Consider the following 23,702-nt stretch of genomic DNA (forward strand, 5'->3'; position numbering starts at 1 on the left):
GGAAGCCGCAGCCGACGACGATGCAGCAGCCGATGATGAAACAACAGCCGACGAGGACGCGCTATCTGATGCGGATGATGAAGCAGCAGCGGAAGACGATGCTACGGCTGATGAGGAAACGGCAGCAGACGACGATGCGCTATCTGATGCGGATGATGAAGCGGCAGCGGAAGACGACGCAGCGGCTGATGAGGAAACGGCAGCAGACGACGACGCGCTCGCCGAGTCAGATGCTGAGGCAGATGACGAAGCAGCAGCTGATGAAGACGCAGCGGAAGATGATGCAGCAGCGGAAGATGAAGATGCAGCAGCAGACGACGACGCGCTAGCGCTATCCGATGCTGAAGACGACACAGCAGCTGACGACGAAACTGCGGCAGAAGACGAGGCCGCGAGTGAGGAAGAAGCGGCAGCCGAGGACGATGCACTATCTGATGCTGATGACGAAGAAACAATCGACGAGGAAGCAGCAGCGGAAGACGACGCAACAGCCGAGGACGACGCCGAGTCAGACGCCGACGAAGAGGCTGCAGCCGAAGACGAGGATGCGGCAATGGACGAGGAAACCGCAGCAGACAACGACGCGGAGTCAGAAGCGGACGAGGACGCAGCAGCAGACGACGACGCAGCAGCGGACGAAGAAGCCGCAGCCGACGACGACACTGACGCGCTATCCGAAGCCGACGCTGATGATCCATCAATTAGTCATCCATCAAACGAACTGAACAAGCACACGCACCAGATGCAGACGATGACGCCGCAGCGGACGAAGACGCAGCGGCCGACGACGAGGCACTATCGGAAGCGGAAGCTGAGGCCGAAGAAGCCGACGACGCTAAACAACCAATCAGTCACGTGGCACAAGTTGTAAACAAAAAACACCAACCAGATGCAGAGTCGCTGCTCGCTGATGCAGACGAAGACGCGGCGGCTGATGACGACGCAGCGGCCGATGACGACGCAGCGGCCGATGACGAAGCAGCTTCGGAAGACGACACTGCAGCAGACGATGAAGAGGCTGCCGCAGATGACGAAGCCGCAGCGGAGGACGACGCAACCGCAGACGACGAAGCCGCCTCAGAAGATGAGGCTGCAGCCGAAGACGACGCAGCAGCCGAGGACGACGCGCTGTCCGAGGCAGACGACGAAACCGCAGCCGACGACGAAGCAGCAGCCGACGATGACGCAGCAGCCGATGACGAAGCACTATCGGACGCCGAGGCCGAGGCCGACGAGGCCGACGAGGCCGACGCTAAAACACTAATCAGTCACGTGGCACGCAAAAGTCGGACACGAAGCACGAACCAGACGCGGACGACGCGGAGTCGCTGGCTGACGCCGACGAGGAGGCAGCGGACGACGAAGCCGCGGCTGAAGAGGAAGCGGCTTCAGAGGATGAGGCAGCGGCTGAGGACGAAGCAGCGGCTGAGGACGAAGCGCTATCTGAGGCAGACACTGAAGACGAAGCAGCGGCTGACGAAGACGCGGCCTCAGAGGATGAGGCAGCAGCACTCGACGAAGCAGCAGCAGACGAGGAAGCCGCCTCAGAAGACGACGCGGCAACCGACGACGACGAGGCAGCAGCAGCAGACGACGACGCGCTATCCGAGGCCGAGGCCGACGAAGCTGGGAAAAACCGACAAGTCAATAATCAACTAACAATTATATGGAAAAATACGCACCAGACGCAGACGACGAAGCAGCAGCAGAAGACGACGCGGCAGCCGATGACGAAGCAGCCTCAGAGGACGATGCGGCGGCGGACGATGAAAGTGCAGCGCTGGACGAAGCAGCTTCAGACGAAGAGGCAGCAACAGAAGAAGAAGCAGCAGCGCTCGACGAGGCCGCTTCAGATGATGAAACGGCAGCAGAAGAAGACGCCGCTTCAGAAGACGACACCGCCGCGGACGACGACAACGAGGGCAGGAAGCCCGACGGGGACGCCGACGCGCTGTCCGAGGCCAAAGCCGAGGCCGATGATGCGGACAATGATGCTGACAAAGACGCCGACGCAGAATCGCTCGCGGACGAGGCCGACGACGCGCTCGCAGAAGACGCAGAATCACTCGCCGAAGAAGCCGACGACGCGCTCGCCGAAGAAGCCGACGACGCGCTCGCAGAAGGCGCCGCCAGCGAGCTGCTTGCTGCAGAAGCAGACTCGCTGGACGAAACCGCCGCAGCGGACGACGACGACGACGACGCGGAGAAGGAGGCAGAGGACGCGAAGCTTTCGGACGCGGAGAGCGAGGCGGAGGATGATGCTGAAGCTGACGCGCTTGCAGACGCGCTTGCAGATGCGCTAGCTGATGCTGATGCGGATGCACTTTCCGAAGCAGAGGCAGAGACCGAAGACGCAGAGGACGCCGATGATGCGGAACTCGCAGAAGCCGAAGCGGACTCGCTCGCACTAGCACTAGCTGATGCACTAGCACTAGCACTCGCCGAAACCGAATCACTCGCGCTAACACTCGCGCTGGAACTCGAACTCGCACTCGCACTCGCACTGCCACTCGCCGACGACGCCGACGGGGCGGAAGCAGACGCAGACGCGGAAGCCGACGCGGAAAGCGACTCACTCGCAGACGCTGAGACCGATCCGCTGATCGACGCCGAGACTGATCCGCTCGCGGAAGATGCAGACGCGGACGCGGATGCAGACGCGGATGCGCTCGCCGAGGACGCCGAGAGCGAGGACGACGCCGAGGCGCTCGCAGAGGCCGAGGCCGAGACGCTCGAGACCGACGCCGACGCCGACGCCGACGGCGAGGGGGAGGCGCTCGAGGACGGGAGCGACGGCGACGGCGAGGCGCTGGCGCTGGCGCTGGAGGACGGCGCAGAGCTGGAGGCCGGGGCGGAGGACGAGGAGAGCGAGGCCGGGACAGACGAGGAAGACGATGCCGGGGGCGACGCGCTCGAAGACTCGGCGGTAGAACTAGAAGTGGGCGGACGCGGGGTGGTAGTCACGGGCCGGAACGGGATGGGCGTTTGCTGGTAGTCGACCGATTCGTCCGCTGTCAAACAGTGTCAATAAACAGATGAGAAAGAGAGGGAAAAGAACACACGGCATCCTCCGTTGGGCGACTGCGAGCAGGCCGAGGGCGCATTGCAGTCCTGCGGGACAGAGGTGCAGCCCTGCGTCGACCCGGCGGCGGCGAACGGCGTTGATCCGGAGCAGCGGTACACGAAAGCGTTGTTGTAGAAAGACGGCGTCGTCCAGCCACAGCACGCCAGACACGCGCCTCGCATCCCGGTCTTGCCCGCGAATTTCCCGATAGTAGCGCTGATGCATGACGTTTGACCAGACCGAGGCTGATAACTCCCAATATAACACGGCGTCTGGGAGGTGGCGCCGTTAGTAGGGACATAACTCCCGTTCGACGCGGGGAAGCACTGCGTCTGGCCGGGCGCGGGCTGGAAGAAGCCGCGCGTGCACTGCGTCTTCGGGCTCGTCCCGCCGGGGCACGCGTTCCCCGGCTCGCACCGCACGCACGTGCCCGCCGCGTTCCGGTACCGTCCCTGCGCACAGATCAGTTGTCGAGAGAAGAGGTCGCCGAACCTGTCGGGGGTTAGGTAAGCGAGCAAGGAAGACGGCCACTCACCAGGAGCGGGACGGCGCCGCGGAGACGTCGGGGACGCTGCTCGCCAGCACGAGCAGAGCGAGCCCCGCCGCTTTTACGTTGAGCGCTAACATTGCGCGCTTTTCAATGGGGTCGTTAAGAATGAGGTCGTCAAGTTTCGTCAATGGGTCGTTCAGGAAGGGACGCTGGGCCTTGGCAGGTGCAGCGCCCCAACGCCCCCCGCTTCTTATACGAGTGGCACCTCTCCATTCCGCGGGGCGGGTCTGGCGGCGGATCCCGTCTCAGACCCACAGAGGAGCGCTTAGCTAAGTGCATTCGCCCAAGCGCCCAGGGCAAAGGTTTAAGACAGCGGGTGTCGGCGAGACCGCCAAGTTTTTCCGTTACGGTAGCAGCAGCATGAGCAAGATGGCGCGCAGTGGTGTTGGCTGCCAAGCTGTGAGAGCTGATCAACGCGGAAGATCAACACGTGACCATCAACACGGCCACAGGGCCCATGGCCAGTACCACGCTAGGCATCGACGCGTGCTCCACGCCCTAAACGACCAAGACACGACTCCAAATTATTCACCGGGTGTCATCGAGCGCCGCTGCCACTGCGGTGCGCGGGGCGGGGCGGTGCAGCACACCAGCGCCGCGGACACGGAAGATTCACACGTGACCACGCATGCCCCGAGGGCCGACGCCGGGCGGCCCGCGCCGGGACCAGTGCTCATGCGATCCAGTCCGACGCGTGTAAATGGCGCGGAAGTGCACCTGGGGATGCACCGGCTGGGGACTCGGATCCCAGTTTCCAGTTACTTATCGTCCGGCATTATAGACGGGGAGTAAAAGTGCCGTGAGCCGAATGGTGCAGACCCGCACGGTGAGGCCATCCCCTTCGGAGCGCCGCACAGGGATCGGAGGCGATGAGGGCCAGGGCTTCATTGCACCGCTGTATGCGGGGTTTGAAAGAACAGCAGTAGTAGTGAACGACATGGAAGTCGGCTGAAGTCGGGGGTGATTGGTCGCGTGACACCTCATATCTTCACTTCTTGCCTCCATCCTCATCCGCCTCACCCGCAGCATCGACATATCCACCAGTTTCCTTCCTCGGAACAATCTCCCTAAGCACTCCATCTAGCTCTTCGTCATGCAAGACTATCGTGATCACCAAGCGACATTCGAGAAAATTCTAGCAACATGGCCGCAGAATGTTCTCGCAAGCCGCCAGCGCAGTATAAAAGCCCTCGTCGCCGCTGCCCACCGCCAGCACAAACACAAGCACACGCAAAGGCAATGTCTGTCTTCTACTACGACCCCTTCACCGACTTCGAGCGCCTCTTCGACGACGCGTTCCGCGCTCGCACCAACAACACCCACAACCAGCTTGTGCGGCCCACATCGGAGAATAGCGCTGTGCAGGCATTTAGGCCAAAGTATGTCCTCAGTAACTCCCTCGAAGTTGGCTAACCGGTATTGCAGGATGGACCTCCACGAGAATGCCGCCTCCAACACCGTGACCGCCACATTTGAGTTGCCCGGCATTAAGAAGGAGGAAGTCCACATCGAGACCGCCCCCGGCCGCCTGCGCATCTCTGCTGAGTCCAGAATCTCGGAGGAGCACGAGAAGGACGGCTACGCCATCCGCGAGCGCCGCTTTGGCAAGTTCTCGCGCACGCTCCAGCTGCCCCATGGTGTTAAGGTGCGTTTCCTCTTGTCTGGGAAAGGGCTGGTATTGACGATGTCGTGCAGGAGGAGGAAATCAAGGCCAGCATGGAGAATGGTGTTCTGACGGTGACCTTCCCCAAGACCGCCGCTGAGCAGACGCCGAAGAAGATCACCATTGCTTGAAAAACTGTACTATGACCTTCACTGTATCACTTTCTGATAGTTGTACTCTCCCAATTGTATTACTTTGGTATCGGCATACTTTGTACTTAAGTACCTTTTGGATTGTGTTCTGAGAACATTGAATGTTTTTCCCTTGACTTGAGGGCTGCCCAGGCCCCATAGGCATGTCTCCAGGCTGCTGATATTCAACGCGCAATCGTCTTTTTGGCGTTTCCCTCGTGATTGTGGCCCTCGGTCACGGGCGCATCTTCCTTCCCTTCCACCCACAGTTGGAGGCTATATCATCGTATCCAGTAAAACACATCATTGCTATTCTCCTACCGAGCTCCGGATTCCAAGATGTTCACCGGCCTGAACTCCTCCATGCCTTTGTCGCGCGTTAGGTTTGCGGTGTGCATTCCTTGCAGCTGCTGTTTTATAACCGCACATACGGAAGAATTCTGTTCTGAAGTGGCTGGTTGCTTTCCTCACAAACCGAAAAAGACAAGGTAGACCGTGACGGAGCAACGCGGGAATATGGATGATATGTTGACTGACGAGACACCTACATTTGGCGACGATGCCATCCTCGAATCTGCTGCACCCCCCACTCGTATCCCGTCTCCGGCGCTCTCCGCAACTCCAAATTATCATGCAATTAATCGTTGGCCGGGTGGAAAATTCAACGCGCGGATGAATCCTTACGCTGCCATCCAAAATCTCGAGGCCCAAAGCGAAACCAGCCTCCAGGACCCAGTCGAAGAGCGAGGCGTCGTGCGGAAAGTCAAGGACGACCCCGATTGGAACAACATCGGAGTTCAGTGGAAGAATGGGCGCAGGCCAGGTGTGTTATTTGACTACCCTTTATTCCACGTAAGCTAAAGGTATCTGCTCGTTCTGGCAGATGAAAACGGAGACTGCGTGTCCACCACCAATCAAGAATTACTTGAAATCAACGCAAAAATCCAAGATATTGGAGACGTTCCTAAGGATCTCAACCGATGGGACCATGACCATACGGCGCAAGCGGAACGCGTCGAAAGGCTCATTCGGAAACTCGCCGTGGGTTTCACCATGGGCGCCGACGACTTGAACGAGACCAAGTGGATTAAGTTCAGCATTCCACGAATGGTGTCGCGTTTGGTATGCACCATTGTTTCCTCTAAGTTCAATATGCTTACGAGGTGATCTTTCCAGGATACAGTCGAATTCATGTCCCCAGGACTCACAATGGTGTTCTCTTCCAAGGAGCCATATCTTCATAGCCCTGTCGATGACTTTTATGCCCACTTCTACGTGGCTCAATGGGCAGCGGTTTTCCACCCAACTACTGGTACTTTCAAAAGAAAGGAAGCATTGCGAACGCAGTTGAGCACTAACAACAATAGAGATGGAGTGAAAGCCATGGTCGCGGTCCTTCGCGCCAGCCCTGCAGATATTAGGGATTTCGGCGGTTTCTTGTGCAAATGTGCATCTCTTTTCGGCTTCTGGGATGCCAAATTAAGGGAATTGTGGGGCGACTACTACAGAACTGCATTCGACGAAGTTGACCACGTCGAAGACAACGGAGAACTATTGACTCGGAGGTCGTTGTTTAGGGCATACGCGTATCGTGGGGTTGCGGACTACATGGAGGTTTTGGCTAAGTGGAAGGAAGCCAATCCTTCGGAGGTTTAGTGTTCAGTAGCTTTTGTTACAGTCGTCGTTGTTGTTGCCATTAGTACTCACACATACACTGAAAATTTTTGTTGCCATTTTCTGTTACACTACCTCTTCAGAGCCGGCTCCAAACTGCCACTGCTCAACCGCGGTTACACATTTTCAACTCGTGCTTCAGAATCCTTTCATGCCTTTGTTGACTCTGTTGTAGTAGTATTTGTGTGAAAATTATCTTTCGACCAAGAAGACAGCAGAAAGCGTCACAGCCACGGCGCACTTTTCAAGACTTTTCACAGGAACATGACCACAAACCAACAAGGCTGCCAATGCATCGCATCCACATCGCAGTCGAGTTTACCAAAGCTCTACATACGTGGAGACTCGGATTCCTCTCCTCTTGAACCAAATCTTTGAGAAGCCCCGCGTCATCGACATTTGTCATCGGCCCACTGGGCCCACTGACACTCCTCACCATCGCATTCGGCCCATCCAACATGGTATAACTCGACGATGCGCCAGGAGGCCAAGCCAAGTCATGTGGGCTCGGTGGGCTGTGGAGCCAGGTCAGCCCACACTCATTTTGGCCTGCTCACAACTGATTCCGCATCCCAGTCCAAGCAGCTAAACTTCTTGTCGCCCCACTCCTTGGCTCGGCGGTCTGGTCCCTGGCTTCTCCGACGCGCCCGAATCCCTTCTCCGCCTTCTATACCATATCCAATCGAGTCGACGGCACCCGCTACGCAAAAAGCTGGCTGGACCTGGTGTTCGTCGCGTACTATGTCGTCTTCTTCTCGTGGTTCCGCCAAATAGTCGTCGTGTCAATAGGGCGGCGTGCTGCGCTATACCTCGGGGTCCGCAAGAGGGGCAAAGTGGTACGCTTTGGCGAGCAAACTTACGCGTTTGTTTATTACTCGATCGCCTCCGCGTGGGGTTTGGTGAGTTTGCATTTTTTACGGGCTGTTTACGGAGCTTTAACTTGCTCGTAGCACGTTATGCGAGAGCTGCCGACGTGGTGGTACCACACTGCCGCCTTCTGGCTTGGTATTATACTCGTTCCCCCCATTGGTCCACGGCTGACTGGGTGCAGAATATCCTCATTGGGCTATGACGCCTCAGCTAAAGGCGTATTACCTCGTGCAGGCCGCATACTGGATCCAACAAGTACTAGTCCTCCTTCTCCACTTAGAGCGACCGCGCAAAGACCACAATGAATTCGTCGTGCACCATTGTGTCACTATCTGGCTCATCGGGTACTTCTTCTCCTTTGGTTTTATTTGGTTGTTGAGGGCCTTGTCTACAGCTGGAGCTATCTCATGAATCTGACGTTAATTGGCCATGCAGTCTATCTGAGCATGGATGTACCCGAGGTCTTCTTCTCTGTGAGCTTGTTCTCTGATCTTGATTCGGTGCTAACCTGCCCTAGTTCTCTAAACTTCTCAACTATCTTGCCATGGATCGCGCCAAGATCGTCTCCCTCGCAATCTTCACCTATGTTTGGACGTGCGTTACCTGCCATCGTTGGTTGCTTCCCTTGCTGATATCTTGTCAGCTATTTCCGACACTATCTCAACATCCTGATCTTGTGGTCGGTGTACTCTGAGTATGACCTCGTCCCGTAAGCCATCTCACAGCTCGCTCAATGCATCTGACACCATCCCAGTGCTTCTGCCCGGCGATGGTCCCCTGCCGACGGAACTTACTTGACGTGGTGGCTCAAATACTGGATCCTCGCGCCACTTGCAGCGCTGCAGTTGTTAAATATGTTCTGGTATGCACTGGTATTGAGGATACTTGTGAAGTAAGGCTGTTTTATCTGGTTCCACTGGTTTTGACAACTTTCTATAGAGCTCTTTTGACGGCAGAAGCGGACGATGAGCGTTCAGATGACGAGGATGAAGGAGCATGAGGTTTTTACAAGTACGTACCTACAATGCAACTGGGCATAAGTCTTAATGATAATCATGGCATTGTTTTGTAAAAGACCGGCATGATGTTTGACTCTGAGAGTATATGTGGAGAATGAGTCAGTGATTTCAGCAGCTGACAAATACCGCTTGCGTCGGCCAACGGCGCAATTGCGCAAGAGACATGTATTTAAGCTGAGGACCTTTAGTTATTGAACCATGCCTACTTTCCTAGTCACTGCTGCGACTGGCCGCCAAGGACAATCGACCGCACAGATCCTTCTGGCGAGCGGGGCCCAAATCAATGCACTCGTCCGCGATCCCACCGCTCCCCAGTCGGTTGCCCTGCAGAAGCTTGGTGCCCGTCTTTTCAAAGGCTCTTTGAAAGATGCTGCCGCAGTCGCAGCCGCAACCGAAGGCGTCTCTGCTGTCTTCCTGAACACATTTCCCGACTTCGAAAACCCGTTGGGCGAGCTGCCGCAAGCGGAAAACGCTATTGCTGCTGCAAAGGCCGCGGGCACAGTCCAGTCCATCGTTGCCTCAACTGTCGTTGGGGCCAATGATGTGGACGACTGGACGACCATCGCGGGGGAGTTCCCGTTTCTGGCGCGCTACTACACGAGCAAGTCGTCTGTCGAGCGGGCGGTCCGTGACTCTGGCTTCCAGTATACAATCCTTCGCCCAGGGATGCTTTTCCACAACTTCATCGGCGACGCGGTCCGGTTTTCATTCCCCGACTACCCTAAGGAGCGCGTGTTGACGGTCAGCTATCCGGCAGAGTATCGCCTGCAGCAGTTCGACGCGGCGGACGTTGGCCAGGTTGCTGCCAAGGCGTTGCTGGACCCGCGGGGCTTCGCTGGTCGCGAGATCGACTTGCATCACGAGCCGTTGACGTTTAAAGAGATAGCGCAAAGGTTGTCAGCAGCGGCTGGTACAGAAATCAAGGTCAGGTATCGCTCGGAGGAAGAGACGAGGGAGGCGACCAAGACACTTCCGGCGCTCGAAGTGCAGGTTTGGTGGCCAAGGAGCAATAAGAGCGACACGACAGAGTTGCAGAAGCTGGGGCTGCGGTTGACCACATTTGAAGAGTTTTTGGAAAGAGAGAAAGTGGCTCTTCGAAAGACGTTGAACTTGGAATAAGACGTTATGTACAAGTCTTCAACAGCAATGAACGCGTCAATTGACAACCCGAGTGAGTGATGATAACGGGTCATGTGACAGCTTTTTTTTTTCTCCTTCTCGATCCACCGTCAATGTCAGTCTCAGTCAGTCACTGCCTCAACAATACATTCACGACTAGTTATAAAATCGCCTGACCCTGACGTCTGGTGAATCACCATGAATCCACCATTCGGCCTTTGCTATCTCTATCCGGTCCAAAACCGCCTGATCGCGCTGCCGCTTCTCGGCGTCGGTGTTGAGAGCGCCATTAAAGACATTGCGGCACAGGTCAAGCTCACGCAGACCTACTGCCATAACGAGGCGTTCCCGGTAGAAGCGATATACCGCTTCCCCATTCCGGCGCGTGCTGCTGTCTGCAGTTTTGCCATGACAAGGGAAGACGGCACACAAATACGAGGGATAGTGAAGGAGAAGCAAGCGGCGCGACGAGAGTACGACCAGGCATTATCAGCAGGGAAAGGAGCCTCGTTACTTGAACAGGTTACTCCAGATGGTACGCAATTACGAATGAGTTTACTGTCGGCTGACTTTTTCCAGTTTTCCAAGTCTCTGTTGGCAACATCCCGCCCAAAGAGCAAATCAAGGTCGAGCTCATATATGCCACCGAGCTTACTGAGGACGAGGAAAGTGACTCGATTCGATTCCATCTGCCCATGCACATCGGAGTCCGCTACGGAAAACCCCCATTATCACCCAACAATCCGTTCGCAGACCCATTGCCCTCTGGCTCCTCGTTTGTCGGTCTCAAACTGGACATAGAGACAGTCTCTCCGATAGTCAAAATCGGTTCGCCTTCCCATGTCATCTCGACCGAGCTGGGCCCGGATCCTGCCCTCCCAAATTCCAACACTCTACCTTTCTCTAACTACGCTCGAATTTCCGCCAGTTCAGACACCCCATGGGACCGAGATTTTGTCCTTACAATCGGGTCTGCTGGACTTGATGCGCCGCGTTGTGTTGCAGAGGTTCATCCAACGGACGACAGCGTTGCATTATCGCTCAGCCTTGTCCCGCGCTTCACACTTCCTGATGTTCCGCGTCAAGAATTCATCATCCTTGTTGACCGCAGCGGCTCGATGGAGGGTGCAAGGATGGCGGCAGCACGCAAAGCGCTTATAATCATGCTCCGTGCCCTTCCTCACCAAGAAACACTGTTCCAAATCGTCTCGTTCGGCACGCAAGTGACCTCTCTGTGGGCAAATAGCCGCTCGTATAACCAAGAGACACTCGAGGAGGCGACCCGACATGTCGACGGAATGCACGCAAACTATGGCGGCACCGAAATCAAATCCGCCCTCGAATATTGCTTTGCGCGACGCAAGTCAGATCGGCAGACGAGTGTTTTGCTGTTGACCGATGGCGACGCGTGGGACGTGTCTGGTGTTCTCGATGCCGTCAAAGGAGCGGTTGCAGCTTCTGCACGGATAACGCCGTTGCGCGTTTCGGTCCTCGGGATCGGCGAATCAGTGTCGACAGCGATGTGCGAGGGGATCGCGAGGGTTGGAAACGGGACTTGTATGCTCGTTGGTCCCGGTGAAGCAAGCTTCACTGGCAAAATTGCGCGACTTTTGAAGGCTACCAAGTCACCCTTGATTTCCGATATTTCAGTTGATTGGGGCAGGTCAAATGATGCTTTGACAATGCCTAAACAGGAGGACTTCGAAATGGTTGAGTCTGAACAACAGTCTAAACTCAATCTCTTTGACGAAAGCATACATCCCTCTTCTCTCGAAGAGACTTCTGTTCCCCTGCCAACCGCTGTTGTTTTGGCGCCTCCACCAGTGGTCCAACAGTCGCCGTTCAAAATAAACAATCTTTTCCCGGGAACACGGTTGAACATATATGCTATCCTTCAAGGTAAAGTCTTATTGTTGAAAAACTTGACCGAATTGTCTAATGTTAGACAGGGAAAAGTGTCCCGAAGACGGTTATTCTGCGAGGCTCGACCTCGTCGGGTTCGGAAATCGAGCTACCAATCTCGGTTACTTCTAGCCGCCTTCCAAATGATCCTTCCGCTCCGTCCGCCATCCACGCGCTCGCTGCTCGCAAACTCGTGCAGGACCTCGAAGATGGCAGCCACGAGCTGGCGAAGACTATCGAAGACCCTGATCTCCTTGCACGGACAGTCAACGCCCAAATAGCGCGGCTTGGCGTAGCTTATTCGATTGCCTCGTCTCAGACCTCCTTCGTGGCTGTCGACGACCGCACCCCCGAGGTTGTCCGCCCGGTCGAGGTGGACATTGTCAACTCGGCGGTTTTGGAAGTACAGAGTATTCTGCGTGGTACCGCTTTGGATGGGGTGGTGGGATCGATGCGGAGTCGGTTGCTGACTGCCCAACCTACTGGATTTGCGCCTCCGCCTCCGCCACCACCTCCTCTGGCAAGAATGATGTTTGCCGCTCCTGCACCCGTACCTTCTAGCGGAAATGATGATGATGATGATGATGATGATGATGATTGGGAAGGAATGGCAGAGGAGTCTGGGGACGGCGAGGATTCAGACGAAGAAGAGTTGGTTATGGAGCGACTTGCCCCAAGCACGAGTGCTCGTGTCGCTGCTGCCGCGCAAGCCGAAGGGGCTTCCCGAGCTATCCAGGACCCGCTTGAAGCACTCGCCAGGATGCAATCCTTCGATGGAGGTTTCACATCATTGCCCGCCCTCCTGCGTCTGGTCGACCTGCGGCCGGGCTGCGATGCAGCGACGGTTCGGACGCTGTTGCCGGTTGGCGCAAGCGACAGTGTCGTCGCGACCATTATCGCGATGGCGTTTTTGAACGCAAAGCTCGCTGCAAAGCGCGATGAGTGGGAGGGGATGTACGAGAAGGCAGGGGCATTTGTCTGGGCGGCCCTGTTGGAAATGGGTTTTGCTGGGTCTGTAGAAGAGCTGCAAAAGGAAGCTGCGGGAATGTTACTCTGAAGGGTAGAATCACGACTACTGCAACTGGGATCTACTTACGAAACGTATCCAGAATGTGCGATCTAGTCTGAATCCCTCGAAAACCTGATTAGGCCAAGTCGTGTGGAACACGCCTGAATCAAGCTGATTGGCATTGAGTTGAATTGGCTCCTCGCTCATGAATTGCCGAATCTCAAGGCGACAGCGTTCTGGCGTTGCGATGCATCTTGCAATGTTACACATTCCCTATCGCACCCAAGCACCCAAGGAAGACACTTCTTCACAGAGTTCAAGACCAGACCCATAAGGCGAACTTGAAAATGAAATCGGTAAGCTGATTGGTTATATACGACCTGTTAACGTTATTGTGGTTGGCAAGCCTTGAATTTTTTGCTTCTCACGAGAATACATTCGGGATTCCTACTTGTCCTCCTAGTACATTTGTATCTTTAATTACACGTTTGATTCAAAGCGCCAAAGTCTGCAACATAAAAAATCAGTTCCACAACACTTCGAAGAACAGAGCACACACAATCTCAACCGCGCCGGGATGGTTGAGCACAACCGCGGCAGGGTTGGCAGTGAAGAAGACGGTCGCGCCGACAGGGTCCCAGACGAAGCTGATCTGTGGCTGGGCTGCACAGTGCATTCAGCATCGAAAAAAAAAACGGTAAGGGAAAGGCACGCACTCCCGTCAAAGTTGACCCACCCCGCGCCAATCGGGATCCCTGCCGGCGTACGACCAGATCGCGGAGGCGTAGGACCCGCCCGGGATCGACACAGAGCCGGAGGTGGACCCGGCGGACTGCGGGGGCTGGTTTGGCGACGCTGGGTAGCTGACTCAGCCAGCGCGTGATGAAAGTAATAATGGAATTACTCTGCGCGGAGGTGCCGAGCACGCCGGAGTTGCCGTTGCTCGCGGCAAGGTTGATGCCGGCGCCGATGATGCCCGCGAGGTACGGCCGGACCGCCGACACCGCGGCGTAATCCATCAACAGCAGATTCGTGTTCGGCCCCGGGAAGTACGTGGTCGCGAAGATGCTGGCGTCGGAGAACGACGTTGTGACGATGTACCGGTCCCTGGAAAATAAGTCAGCTTGCACGGGAAGTGGGAGGTGTTGGAGCGCACTGGGAGGCGCTGAGGCCGAGGTAGCCGATGGGCGTCCGGCTCTGGCCCACGTATGCCCCGATAAGACCGTCGACACTGAAACGGTCAGCAAGAACGACAGGGAGCGTTGATTAGCCGACCTTAGGGGAGAAGGCGATGCGCTGGGAGCGGCGGATGAAGAAGATGATGCAACAGAGGCGGAATTTGACGCTGGTAGCGAGCCAGAACCTGAAGCTGATGCGCTGACTGATGAAGAGACGGACACTGAGGCTGAAAAGGAGCTTGCCGAAGCAGAGCCAGATGCACTTGCAGAAGACACCGATGCTGAAAGCGAACCAGAAACTGATGCGCTCACTGACGCGGATACTGACGAAGATGCTATCGAGGATTGACTCGAGATTGGGAGAGAAGCAGAGGGCAGGACAATCGAACTCGATGACAAAGAAGCCGACGGCACAATTACCGAGCTGGAGGGCAAGAGTGAAGAAGAGCCCGATGGCGAAGCGACAGATCCGGAAGACGGCACCACGATAGAGCTGGAGCCGGACACTGAAGGCAACGCCCCAGATCCAGAAGCTGACACCGAAATCGAGGCAGACGGCGAGACAGAGCCTGACGAGACAGAGCCTGATAAAGACAGTGAAGCCGAGGCTGAACCAGATGGTGACAATGATGCAGAAGGCGATACAACAGAGGTAGAGGGTGACACAGCGCCTGATGAAGCCGGAGTTGAGGACAACAACGATGACCCCGACGCGCTGGCGGAAGATGGGCGAGCGGAGGAAACTGACGACGGGAGGGGCGGGAGGATGTTGGATGGCGAGGGTCGCATCGAAGAGCTTGATGCGGCAGATGACGACGGGCTTAGAACGGCGGACGAGGGGTACGCCGGCGGCGGCTCGACGAAATCAAAAGAGAGATCAGCTAGATCAATCGCATCAGATGGCTTGCGATAAGATAAGGCGGAAAGGAAAGGAAAACATACGGCACGCGCCATTCGCCGCCTGCACACAGCTCGCGACGGGATCACAGCCCTGACGCGTCGCAACGCAGCCCGAGCCGGAGGCACGCCCGGAAAACGGGGTCGATCCCGAGCATTTCGTCACTCCGGCGTTGTTGTTGCTTTGGGTAGTCGTCCAGCCGCAACACGCGCCACACACTCCGCGCATTCCGGTTTGACCAGCGAAGCGGCCCGCTGGTGCGCCGAAGCAGAAGTTTTGTCCCATGCGAGGCTGGTAGGTCCCTTGGTTGCAGGAAAATTGAGCAGTTGCACCGTTATTGGGGACATAGCTCCCATTCGAGGCCGAAATGCAAGATATCTGTCCTGCAGCCGGCTGGTATGTCCCGCTGTTACACTGACGCTTCGCACTCGTGCTCCCGCTACAGTAGTTTCCCGGCTCGCAAGTGGTGCAAGCGCCGCCTACTCTGATTGTCGTGTTGAAGTAGCTTCCCGCAGGACAGGCTGTTGCACGAGCAAACAGCTCACCCATCCTACAAAAGGAGAAAAAAAAATCAGGACAGGAGCTTGGACGAATTGAGTGGCGCACCTAGGGACAGCGGCCACCGTTGGCAAGCTAACGCTCGCAAGGAACACGGCGAAGCCTGCGGCTTTTAAGTTCAAGTTCGTTGTATGCATCGTCGTTGGGTCGTGTTGTTAATCGCAAGGTTGGTCAACTTTTTTGTCGTCAGAAGCGTCGTGTAGCTGGTAAGTAGCAGTCCTGCTGGGCCAGGCTGGGCCTTTACTTATACGCCGCGGGACGGAGACCGGGAGACGGATGCGGCGGTCTGAGACAACTTGAAGGCGAAGTCTTACTCCCCAATGATTGTATTGCCCACCAGTGGAGCGGCCTTGGCGTTGTGGAGGCGATGTCCTGGCGCCGAGACAGTGTAGAGGCTCTCGAATAGTACTGGTACTTATCTAATCTTGGAAACTTGAATCCACGGTCACGGCGCCTACCGGGTGGTAGCGCGGGCATTTACATCGTGTACTCATGACGGAACGCAAGCGGAGCGCGCCAGGTTGGCCGTTGTGTCAGCAGAACGAATGATTGTGGGTGTAAGGGAAGGAAGGAAGATGTGCACGTGACCGACCGCCACAATCACGAAAAAAAAAGATTCACGATTGCCCCGCTGAATATATCACGCTGAAGACGTAGTAGACAACCCTCAAGTCAAAGTAAAAAAGATACCTGCATTTGTGCGCAATGACACGATCCAGAAGGCACTCAACGTGAAGTGAGTAATACAAATGTTTCATTGGGAGAATACAACTATCAGAGTGATACAGACTCATACAGTGAAGGTCATAAGTAGTGCAATTTTTCAAGCAATGGTGATTTTCTTCGGCGTCTGCTCAGCGGCGGTCTTGGGGAAGGTCACCGTCAGAACACCGTTCTCCATGCTGGCCTTGATTTCCTCCTCCTGCACAACATTGTCAGTGCCAGCTCTTTTTCAAACAAGAGGAAACTCACCTTAACACCATGGGGCAGCTGGAGCGTACGCGAAAACTTGCCAAAGCGGCGCTCGCGAATGGCATACCCGTCCTCTTCGTGTTCCTCCGAGATTTTGGACTCGGCGGAGACCCGCAGGCGGCCAGGGGAGGTCTCGATGTGGACATCCTCCTTTTTAATGCCGGGAAACTCGAATGTGGCGGTCACCGTATTAGATGCGGCGTTCTCGTGGAGGTCCATCCTACAATACAGGTTAGTCACCCAAACTTCGAGGTAGTAGTTGAGGACATACTTGGGCCTGAAGGCCTGCACCGCGCCGCTATGTTCAGAGGTGGGCAGCACAAGCTGGTTGTTGTGGTTGTGGTTGTTGGTGCGAGCGCGGAAAGCGTCGTCGAAGAGGCGCTCAAAGTCGGTGAAGGGGTCGTAGTAGAAGACAGACATCGTCGTTGTGCTTGTGTCTGTGCTGGTGGTGGGCAGCGGCGACGAGGGCTTTTATACGTCGCCAGCGACTTGCTCGAACATTCTGCGGCCAAATTGGGCCATGTTGCTAGAATATTCTCGAAAAATAGCTTGATGATGATAGTCTTGCATGACGAAGAGCTGGGTCGAGTGCTGGGGAAGACTGTCCCGAAGCAGGACAACAGTGGATATCCTTGTTGCCGCTTGTCGGTGAGGGCAAGAGTGGTAAAAAGTGAGGATGGTCACGGGACCCATCGCAATGATTCGCATGTTGCGCCAAACTTCCATCTCGTTCATACTGACTGCCCCTCCTGAATTTCAAATGCAAAACCTTTATTCAAACTTTTACCTTTGTCTCGCCACAGGCTACAGCTGTCAATGAACGCAAGTTCCAGACACGTATGCAAAACGCTGTTCGTGTCCCGCATCCATTCAGCAACCTGGCGGCCTATATGGCATAGGCTACGTGTCGCTTCGGGCCATTGCGCGAGATTGGAGTCGTGGTGACAAGTTGGCGGACGACTCACAACGCCGTGGCCTAGATTTTTTTTTATCGAAGACCCACTCTTGTGAAATCCCATAGCCAGCAAACAATTCAATCAAAAACATATTGTTTACAGATTTTTAACACCCGAGCCTCTCTCTCTTTGGCCTCCTACTGACCGCTACTCTCCTCTGCTCTCATGCCATCGACCCACTGTCCATCGCACGTTCCCATTTAATCAACCTCTCTTTCCAAGAAAGTATTCTTGACCCTCGTATTTGTCGCTTGGACTACCATCTTCTCGTCCTCGATGTGCTCGAGTTTACTTCCAAGAAAGGGAACCACTACAGTGTATGAAACTGGCTGTGCGACAGACCCACTCTTCAAAACTCTTGTTGTTGGACTTTTCTCCATTTTAGGGGACTGCGCATTCTACCTGGCTCTAAGCAGACATCGCTCCCACTGGCAACCTCTAATCACAGTGCGGCTATGAACGTTGACCGTCATCTAATTGTGAAGGCTATTCCTCATGCATGAACATCAATCGCTGCACGGAAAGATCTATGGCAAGCCAGAGTGCGTGGCGTCTTCTACCAGCATTGCCAGCTGCTGCTGTGACTCCTATCGATCAGTCAAGGATACTCAGCCCAGGTTGCAGCAACCTCGTGTTTACTGGTCAATCGCAACTGGATGTTGTGGCACACCCCAACCAAGCTCTGCCACCCAGCCCACACAACGACCGCGCAAACACCGGGTAGACCGGAAGGTTGTCCGCTCATGTAGGTGCATTATGTGCGACCACTTCTCTTACTGATATTCCTGATGTAGCCTTCCCTACTAGAACAAAAGTTGCACAACAAAGTCGCATGAAAGGATTCAAGTTCTGAAGCACCAGTTGAAAATGTGTAACTGCGGTTGAACTGTGGCAATTTGGAGCCGAGGTAGTGTAGCGTAACAACGTTTTCCAAAAATTCATCAGTGTTCTTTTCGACTGGCAACAAAAATGTTCGGTGTATATATGTGTGAGTACTTAGTAATTTGCAACAACGACGACGACTGGATACTAAACCTCCGAACGGCGATTGGCTTCCCTCCACTCATCCAAAACCTCCATGTAGTCCGCAACCCCACGATACGTGTACGTCATAAACAACGACCTCAACGATTCTTCGTTGTTTTCGATCTGGTCAACTTCGTCGAATGCAGTTCTGTAGTCGGCCCACAATTCCCTTAATTTGGCATCCCAGAGTCCGAAAAGAGATGCACATTTGCACAAGAAGCCGCCGTAATTCCTAATATCTGCAGGGGCGGCGCGAAGGGTAGTGACTGTGGCCTTCACTCCATCTTTACTGTTGTTAATGCTCAACTGAGTTCGCAATGCTTCAAGTCTCTCTCCTTTGGGAGTTGGGTGGAAAACCGCTGCCCATTGAGCCACATAGAAGTGGGCATAAATGTCATCGACAAGGCTATGAAGATATGGCTCCTTGGAAGCGAACACTGTCGCGAGTTCTGGGGACATGAATTCAACTGTAACCTGGAAAGGTCGCCTCGTAAGCATGTTGAACTTGGAGAGAACAATGGTGCATACCAAACGCGACGCCAGTCGTAGACCGTTAAACTCAATCCATTTGGTCTCGTTCAAGTCATTGGCGCCCAGGGTGAAACCCACATCAAGTTTACGAATGAGCTTTTCGACGTGTTCCGCTTGCGCCCGTATGGTCATGGTCCCATCGGGTAAGATGCTTAGGAACGTCTCCAATATTTTGGGTCTTCGCGTTGATTTCAGGCAATCTATGATTGGTGGTGGTGGTGGGGACGCAGTCTCCGTTTTTCGTCTGCCAAAACAAGCAGATACCTTTAGCTTGCGTGGAATAAAGGGTCAAATAACACACCTAGCCTGCGGCTCCCATTCTTCGACCCAACCCCGATGTTCCTCCAATCGGGGTCGTCCTTGACTTTCCGCATGACGCTTTGCTCCTCGACTGGATCCTGGAGGCTGGTTTCGCTTTGGGCCCCGAGATTTTGGATAGCAGCGTGAGGATTCATCCGCCGCGTTAAGTTTTCCCTCCGACCAACAATTGATCGCATGACAATTCGAAATTGCGGAGAATACTGGAGACGGGAGACGAGTGGGGGGTGTAGCAGATTCGAGGATGGCATCGTCACCAAATGTCGGTGTCCCGTCAGTCAACATATCATCCATATTCCCGCGTTGCTTCGTCTACCTCGTCTTTTTTGGTTTGTGAGGAAAGCAACCAGCCACTTCAGAACAGAATTCTTCCCTATGTGCGGTGAGAAAACAGCAGCCGCAAGGGATGCACAACGCAAACCTAATGCGCGACAAAGGCATGGAGGAGTTCCGGCCGGTGAACATCTTGAAATCCGGGGCTCAACAGGAGAGCAGCAATGCTGTGTTTTACTGGATGCGGGTGCTTGCAGGGGATATAGCCTCCAACCGAAGTTTGAGGTCAACATTTTCATGACGAACATTCAACAAGCACACTGATGCAGGTAAGCTTTAAGCGTTGAGTGTGGGCTTGAATTATATCATATGTCCTATGGCTCGTCAGCGTAGAGCTTGGACTACGAAAAAGGTCATTGGGTTGGCAATGGCATTGGTAAGTAGAAGAATTTGCGCATGTCACGTGTTGATCTGAGGTGTTTGGCGATTGTTTGGGGGCAAAAGTTGTTTCTGAATTCAAATACTCCAAAACTTCAACAAAAAAAAAACCATGTACTATCAATCCAGCGGATTGTCTTTCCTCCAGCCCGCCAAGACTTCCATGTAGTCGGCAACTCTGCGAAAAGCGTAAGTCATGAACAACGACTTCAACTTGAAGAGCTCTTCATTGGTTTTTGGGCCCGCACCCCCATCATCGGCTGATCGGACGACGGCACGCTCGGCAAGAGCTGTCAAATGTCATTTTGGGATTGTCGCTTTGCTCTCCGCTTCCCATGACGCCCTCTTCGCCAGACCTCCATTGTCCGCCCAATATGACTTCCCAACAAACTTTGCCACTCTGTACAAAACCACCACAAACCACCATCTCTACCCCGTCTCATTCCTGATGCCTGGTAAACCGAAGGACCGCACCCTGCCGCCAAATGGCATTCCCCGACTCACTGCCGCCGACATCAATCGCAAACTACCCAAAAATAAAATGTTTGTCTCTGATGCTGGAGCGGCGGCGATAGTGGCCAAGAGCCACCTAGTATTCAACTTAGTCTATGACCACACCGCCAACCCGTCAGCCCAGGTCGATGCCATCTCACATCTCGCCCGCTACAACGTCCACCATGATCCTGACGGTCCTTGTCCAACAGGGCATTGGTCTATTGCCTGGTCAAACCACAAGGACCGCAGTAGCCCTCCCGCCATATGGAGCATCAAGTACATTCTTATGGTCTGGTGTGTTGTCTTTACATGCTCTGCACAACTCTCTTGCTTATTCTCCTTCTCAGCACTTGTGGCTATGACCACACAAAACGAAACAGCAAGAATCGAACGGCGGCGTTCCCGCTGACGGACTGCCCTGCCCATCTCGAGATTACGGTGCATCCACCGACCGGTGCCATTCTCCGTGTCCGTGGGCTCGCCGAGCATAACGCCGCCTGCGACTCGGCGATGCCACTCCCGCTTCTTTTATGGAGCTTCAAACTCAAATTACACTGCGCTCTAACCGACATGCAGCGCCGCAGGACATCTCATTCCACAAGACGACGCAATCACGCGTCCGCCGAGCACCTGAGCGTGCCGATGACGAGGACGAGAGAGATTCCAAGCGTGCTCGTATAATACCTGTTTCTCCCGAAAAGCGACAAGACCGACAGCAGTCGCACTCAGTAGTGTAGCCCTTGTTTTTTTATCTGGATTTATTTATATTTTTATTTTAAAAAAACTTGAATTTATTTATGGATTTTTCTCTCTGTTTCTTGCTCCGGCCACCCATCCCGCCTCCTGCCTCCCACCTCCGCCTCCCACCTCCCGCCTCACGGTGACGCCGAGCCACTCTCACACACACTCCGGAGGCCGAATGACAGCGTGGAGAGAACCCAGTCAAAGCTTGGTCAAAGCACTCGCCGGCCGGGCAGCCAAGACATGCCGTGACATGATGGGGGTGCAGGCCAGAACGCCAAGAGGGCAGAGGACGAGAGATCGGCTTTGGATTTTGGGAAGACGGAGAGAAATGCTGCGGTATGCTGGCTGGCGTACAAGGAGCGGAGAATTCCGCTCGAGAGTCGAAAGGAATAGATAATTAGTGTTGGCCCTGTAGGGGGCATCGTCTTGGTCTGCTGGGAGGATCGAATAATGGCGTTGAGGGTTCGCCAGCTCCATTTCATTGCTCTCCCGGCCAAGCTGATCTCTGACCCAGGTGTCCTTCAGCGAGGCTTCTATCGCAGCCCTGCAACTGCAACTTGAAGTCCAATCCGTCTTCAACACCGTGACGGGCATGTCTGTGCTCATTTGTCCTGTGTGGATTGCACACCGGCAACTTGCGGAACGAAGAGTTTGCAACCGCTTCGAGTTTTGGTCTGAGGAGCACTGAGCTGGGAACATGAAGTTGGAGACAATCGGCTTTGCTCTGCATAAGTATGGCAAGCACTACAAGGAATACGTCAAGTCAAACCTAATGGCGCGCGAAGAGCGTGGTGATCGCCTTGCGGTCAAGAAAGTCGATGTCGCATTAACGATTTCAATTCTACTCGGTAGGAAGTAGTTGAACAAGTCGAAACACAGCTGCGATTCAAAAATGTTTAAGTGGGAAACGTTAGTGGGAATATATAAAGTTTTTTCTTGGCCCAAAAACTCATTGCAAAACATTAAATATTTTGGTCCTAAAAATCCTGTTGCCCCAGCCAAGTCAACATTTTTTGGGCAGAAAAACTCAAAGTTTTTTACACAATAAAAAATTAATTGCAAAATTTTATATATTCCCACTAACGTTTCCCACCTAAACATTTTTGAATCACGGCTGTGAAAAAAGCAAAAAAGAGTGGGTCACACCAAGAAAAACCAAGGCCGGTGATGTTATGATGGCTGCGATTCGATGCTTCGCAAGACATAAAATGCGCAAGTTCTTAGTCAAGCATTAGAGTAAAAGTCATATATACATCCACAGCAACCTGCTCTAACTCACGAAATCAAATGTCTGCAAATATGACATCAACACACATCGCACCACTACCAGGCTGAAAACGAAGAAACAATCTCAATCGAGTTCCGATACCTCTGCAGCGTGCCCTCCACGTCTGCGGTAATATAGACCGTCTGCCCCGCCGCGTCCCAGACAAAGCCTAGCGCATGGCGGCCTGCAAATTCAACAACTCGTCAGCACCAATGGTAACCGAGAAGAAAAGTGCCGCACTTCCGTCGTAGTTGAACCAGTTGGCGCCGACCGTGCCAGAGCCCACGTCGTACGTCCAGATTGCGCTCTCGTAGTTCCGCCCGAAGACCGACGTCGGCCCGGTATAGCTCGGGGTCGTGTTCGGCGTAGCTGTCACGTGCGGGATCAGCATTATGTCAGCATACTGTGAAGAGACGCACTCTGAGGGGAGCCCCCCGAGGATGCCGTCGCGGCCGTTGCCCGGCGCGAGGTTGATGCCCGTGTAGATGAGCCCGGCGAGGTACGGCCGCGAGGTCGGCGCGAGGAAGTCGAAAAGCAGCATGTCAGCGTTCGGGCCGGTAGGGTTGTACGTGGTGGTGAAGAGGCTTGCGCCGGATACTTAAGAGCGGGTTGACGATGTACTGAGTCTTGGTGGAACAGTCGGTTCCCGAGTCACAGAGTTTATGTGGATATACTTACTGGGGATTATTGAAACCAAGGAAGCCGATGAACTCTTCGTCTGCCGGCGAGTATATCCGTATAACGCCGTCTAATCTACAGGACGGTAAGTAACCAACATGGAAAACATAAAATCAATCGGCTCACCGTTGACTGGCGAGAGAAGGCGACGCACTTGGCGCTGCAGAGGACAATGAAGCAGCAGAGGACACAGAGTTTGACATCGAGGCAGACGATATCGAGGCCGAACTTGACATTGAGCTTGGTGCAGAGAACGATGATGCCGAAAGAACTTGGCGATGAAGATGCCGAAGCAAACACACTGCTTGAAGAGACGGAGGCAGATGCACTCCCCAAAGACGCTGACGATGTGGATCCACTACTCGCAGA

At 54.5% G+C, this 23,702-nt stretch overlaps 6 protein-coding genes across 6 annotated transcripts; 5 read left to right on the forward strand and 1 right to left on the reverse strand.

Moving 5' to 3' along the window:
• Positions 1-4,757: 4,757 nt before the first annotated feature.
• Positions 4,758-5,408, forward strand: MIND_00134400 (SHSP domain-containing protein; the record flags this gene model as incomplete). The annotated part of the gene is made up of 3 exons (XM_037358275.1): positions 4,758-4,993; positions 5,040-5,259; positions 5,310-5,408. 3 exons carry the CDS (start codon positions 4,758-4,760, stop codon positions 5,406-5,408), a joined length of 555 nt encoding a protein of 184 aa, XP_037226185.1.
• Positions 5,409-5,924: 516 nt separating this feature from the next.
• Positions 5,925-7,064, forward strand: MIND_00134500 (uncharacterized protein; the record flags this gene model as incomplete). Its single annotated transcript, XM_037358276.1, has 3 exons — positions 5,925-6,231; positions 6,292-6,530; positions 6,585-7,064. The coding sequence occupies 3 exons, from the start codon at positions 5,925-5,927 to the stop codon at positions 7,062-7,064; spliced, it is 1,026 nt and encodes a 341-aa protein (XP_037226186.1).
• Positions 7,065-7,380: 316 nt separating this feature from the next.
• On the forward strand, positions 7,381-8,952 carry MIND_00134600 (Longevity assurance proteins LAG1/LAC1; the record flags this gene model as incomplete). The annotated part of the gene is made up of 9 exons (XM_037358277.1): positions 7,381-7,609; positions 7,659-7,981; positions 8,033-8,087; positions 8,134-8,296; positions 8,347-8,425; positions 8,470-8,546; positions 8,596-8,661; positions 8,707-8,844; positions 8,892-8,952. The coding sequence occupies exons 1-9, from the start codon at positions 7,582-7,584 to the stop codon at positions 8,950-8,952; spliced, it is 990 nt and encodes a 329-aa protein (XP_037226187.1). The 5' UTR covers positions 7,381-7,581.
• A 217-nt stretch (positions 8,953-9,169) lies between these two features.
• MIND_00134700 (NmrA domain-containing protein) lies at positions 9,170-10,090 on the forward strand (the record flags this gene model as incomplete). Its single annotated transcript, XM_037358278.1, has 1 exon — positions 9,170-10,090. The coding sequence occupies one exon, from the start codon at positions 9,170-9,172 to the stop codon at positions 10,088-10,090; it is 921 nt and encodes a 306-aa protein (XP_037226188.1).
• Positions 10,091-10,288: 198 nt separating this feature from the next.
• Positions 10,289-13,049, forward strand: MIND_00134800 (uncharacterized protein; the record flags this gene model as incomplete). Its single annotated transcript, XM_037358279.1, has 3 exons — positions 10,289-10,625; positions 10,670-11,989; positions 12,040-13,049. 3 exons carry the CDS (start codon positions 10,289-10,291, stop codon positions 13,047-13,049), a joined length of 2,667 nt encoding a protein of 888 aa, XP_037226189.1.
• A 3,409-nt stretch (positions 13,050-16,458) lies between these two features.
• On the reverse strand, positions 16,459-17,129 carry MIND_00134900 (SHSP domain-containing protein; the record flags this gene model as incomplete). Its single annotated transcript, XM_037358280.1, has 4 exons — positions 16,459-16,557; positions 16,608-16,827; positions 16,879-17,049; positions 17,107-17,129. The coding sequence occupies 4 exons, from the start codon at positions 17,127-17,129 to the stop codon at positions 16,459-16,461; spliced, it is 513 nt and encodes a 170-aa protein (XP_037226190.1).
• Between the last annotated feature and the right edge of the window lie 6,573 nt (positions 17,130-23,702).

This window comes from Mycena indigotica (genome assembly GCF_014461135.1).
Source record: "Mycena indigotica strain 171206Taipei chromosome Unknown Mind.scaff0001, whole genome shotgun sequence".
Taxonomy (NCBI): Eukaryota; Fungi; Basidiomycota; class Agaricomycetes; order Agaricales; family Mycenaceae; genus Mycena; species Mycena indigotica.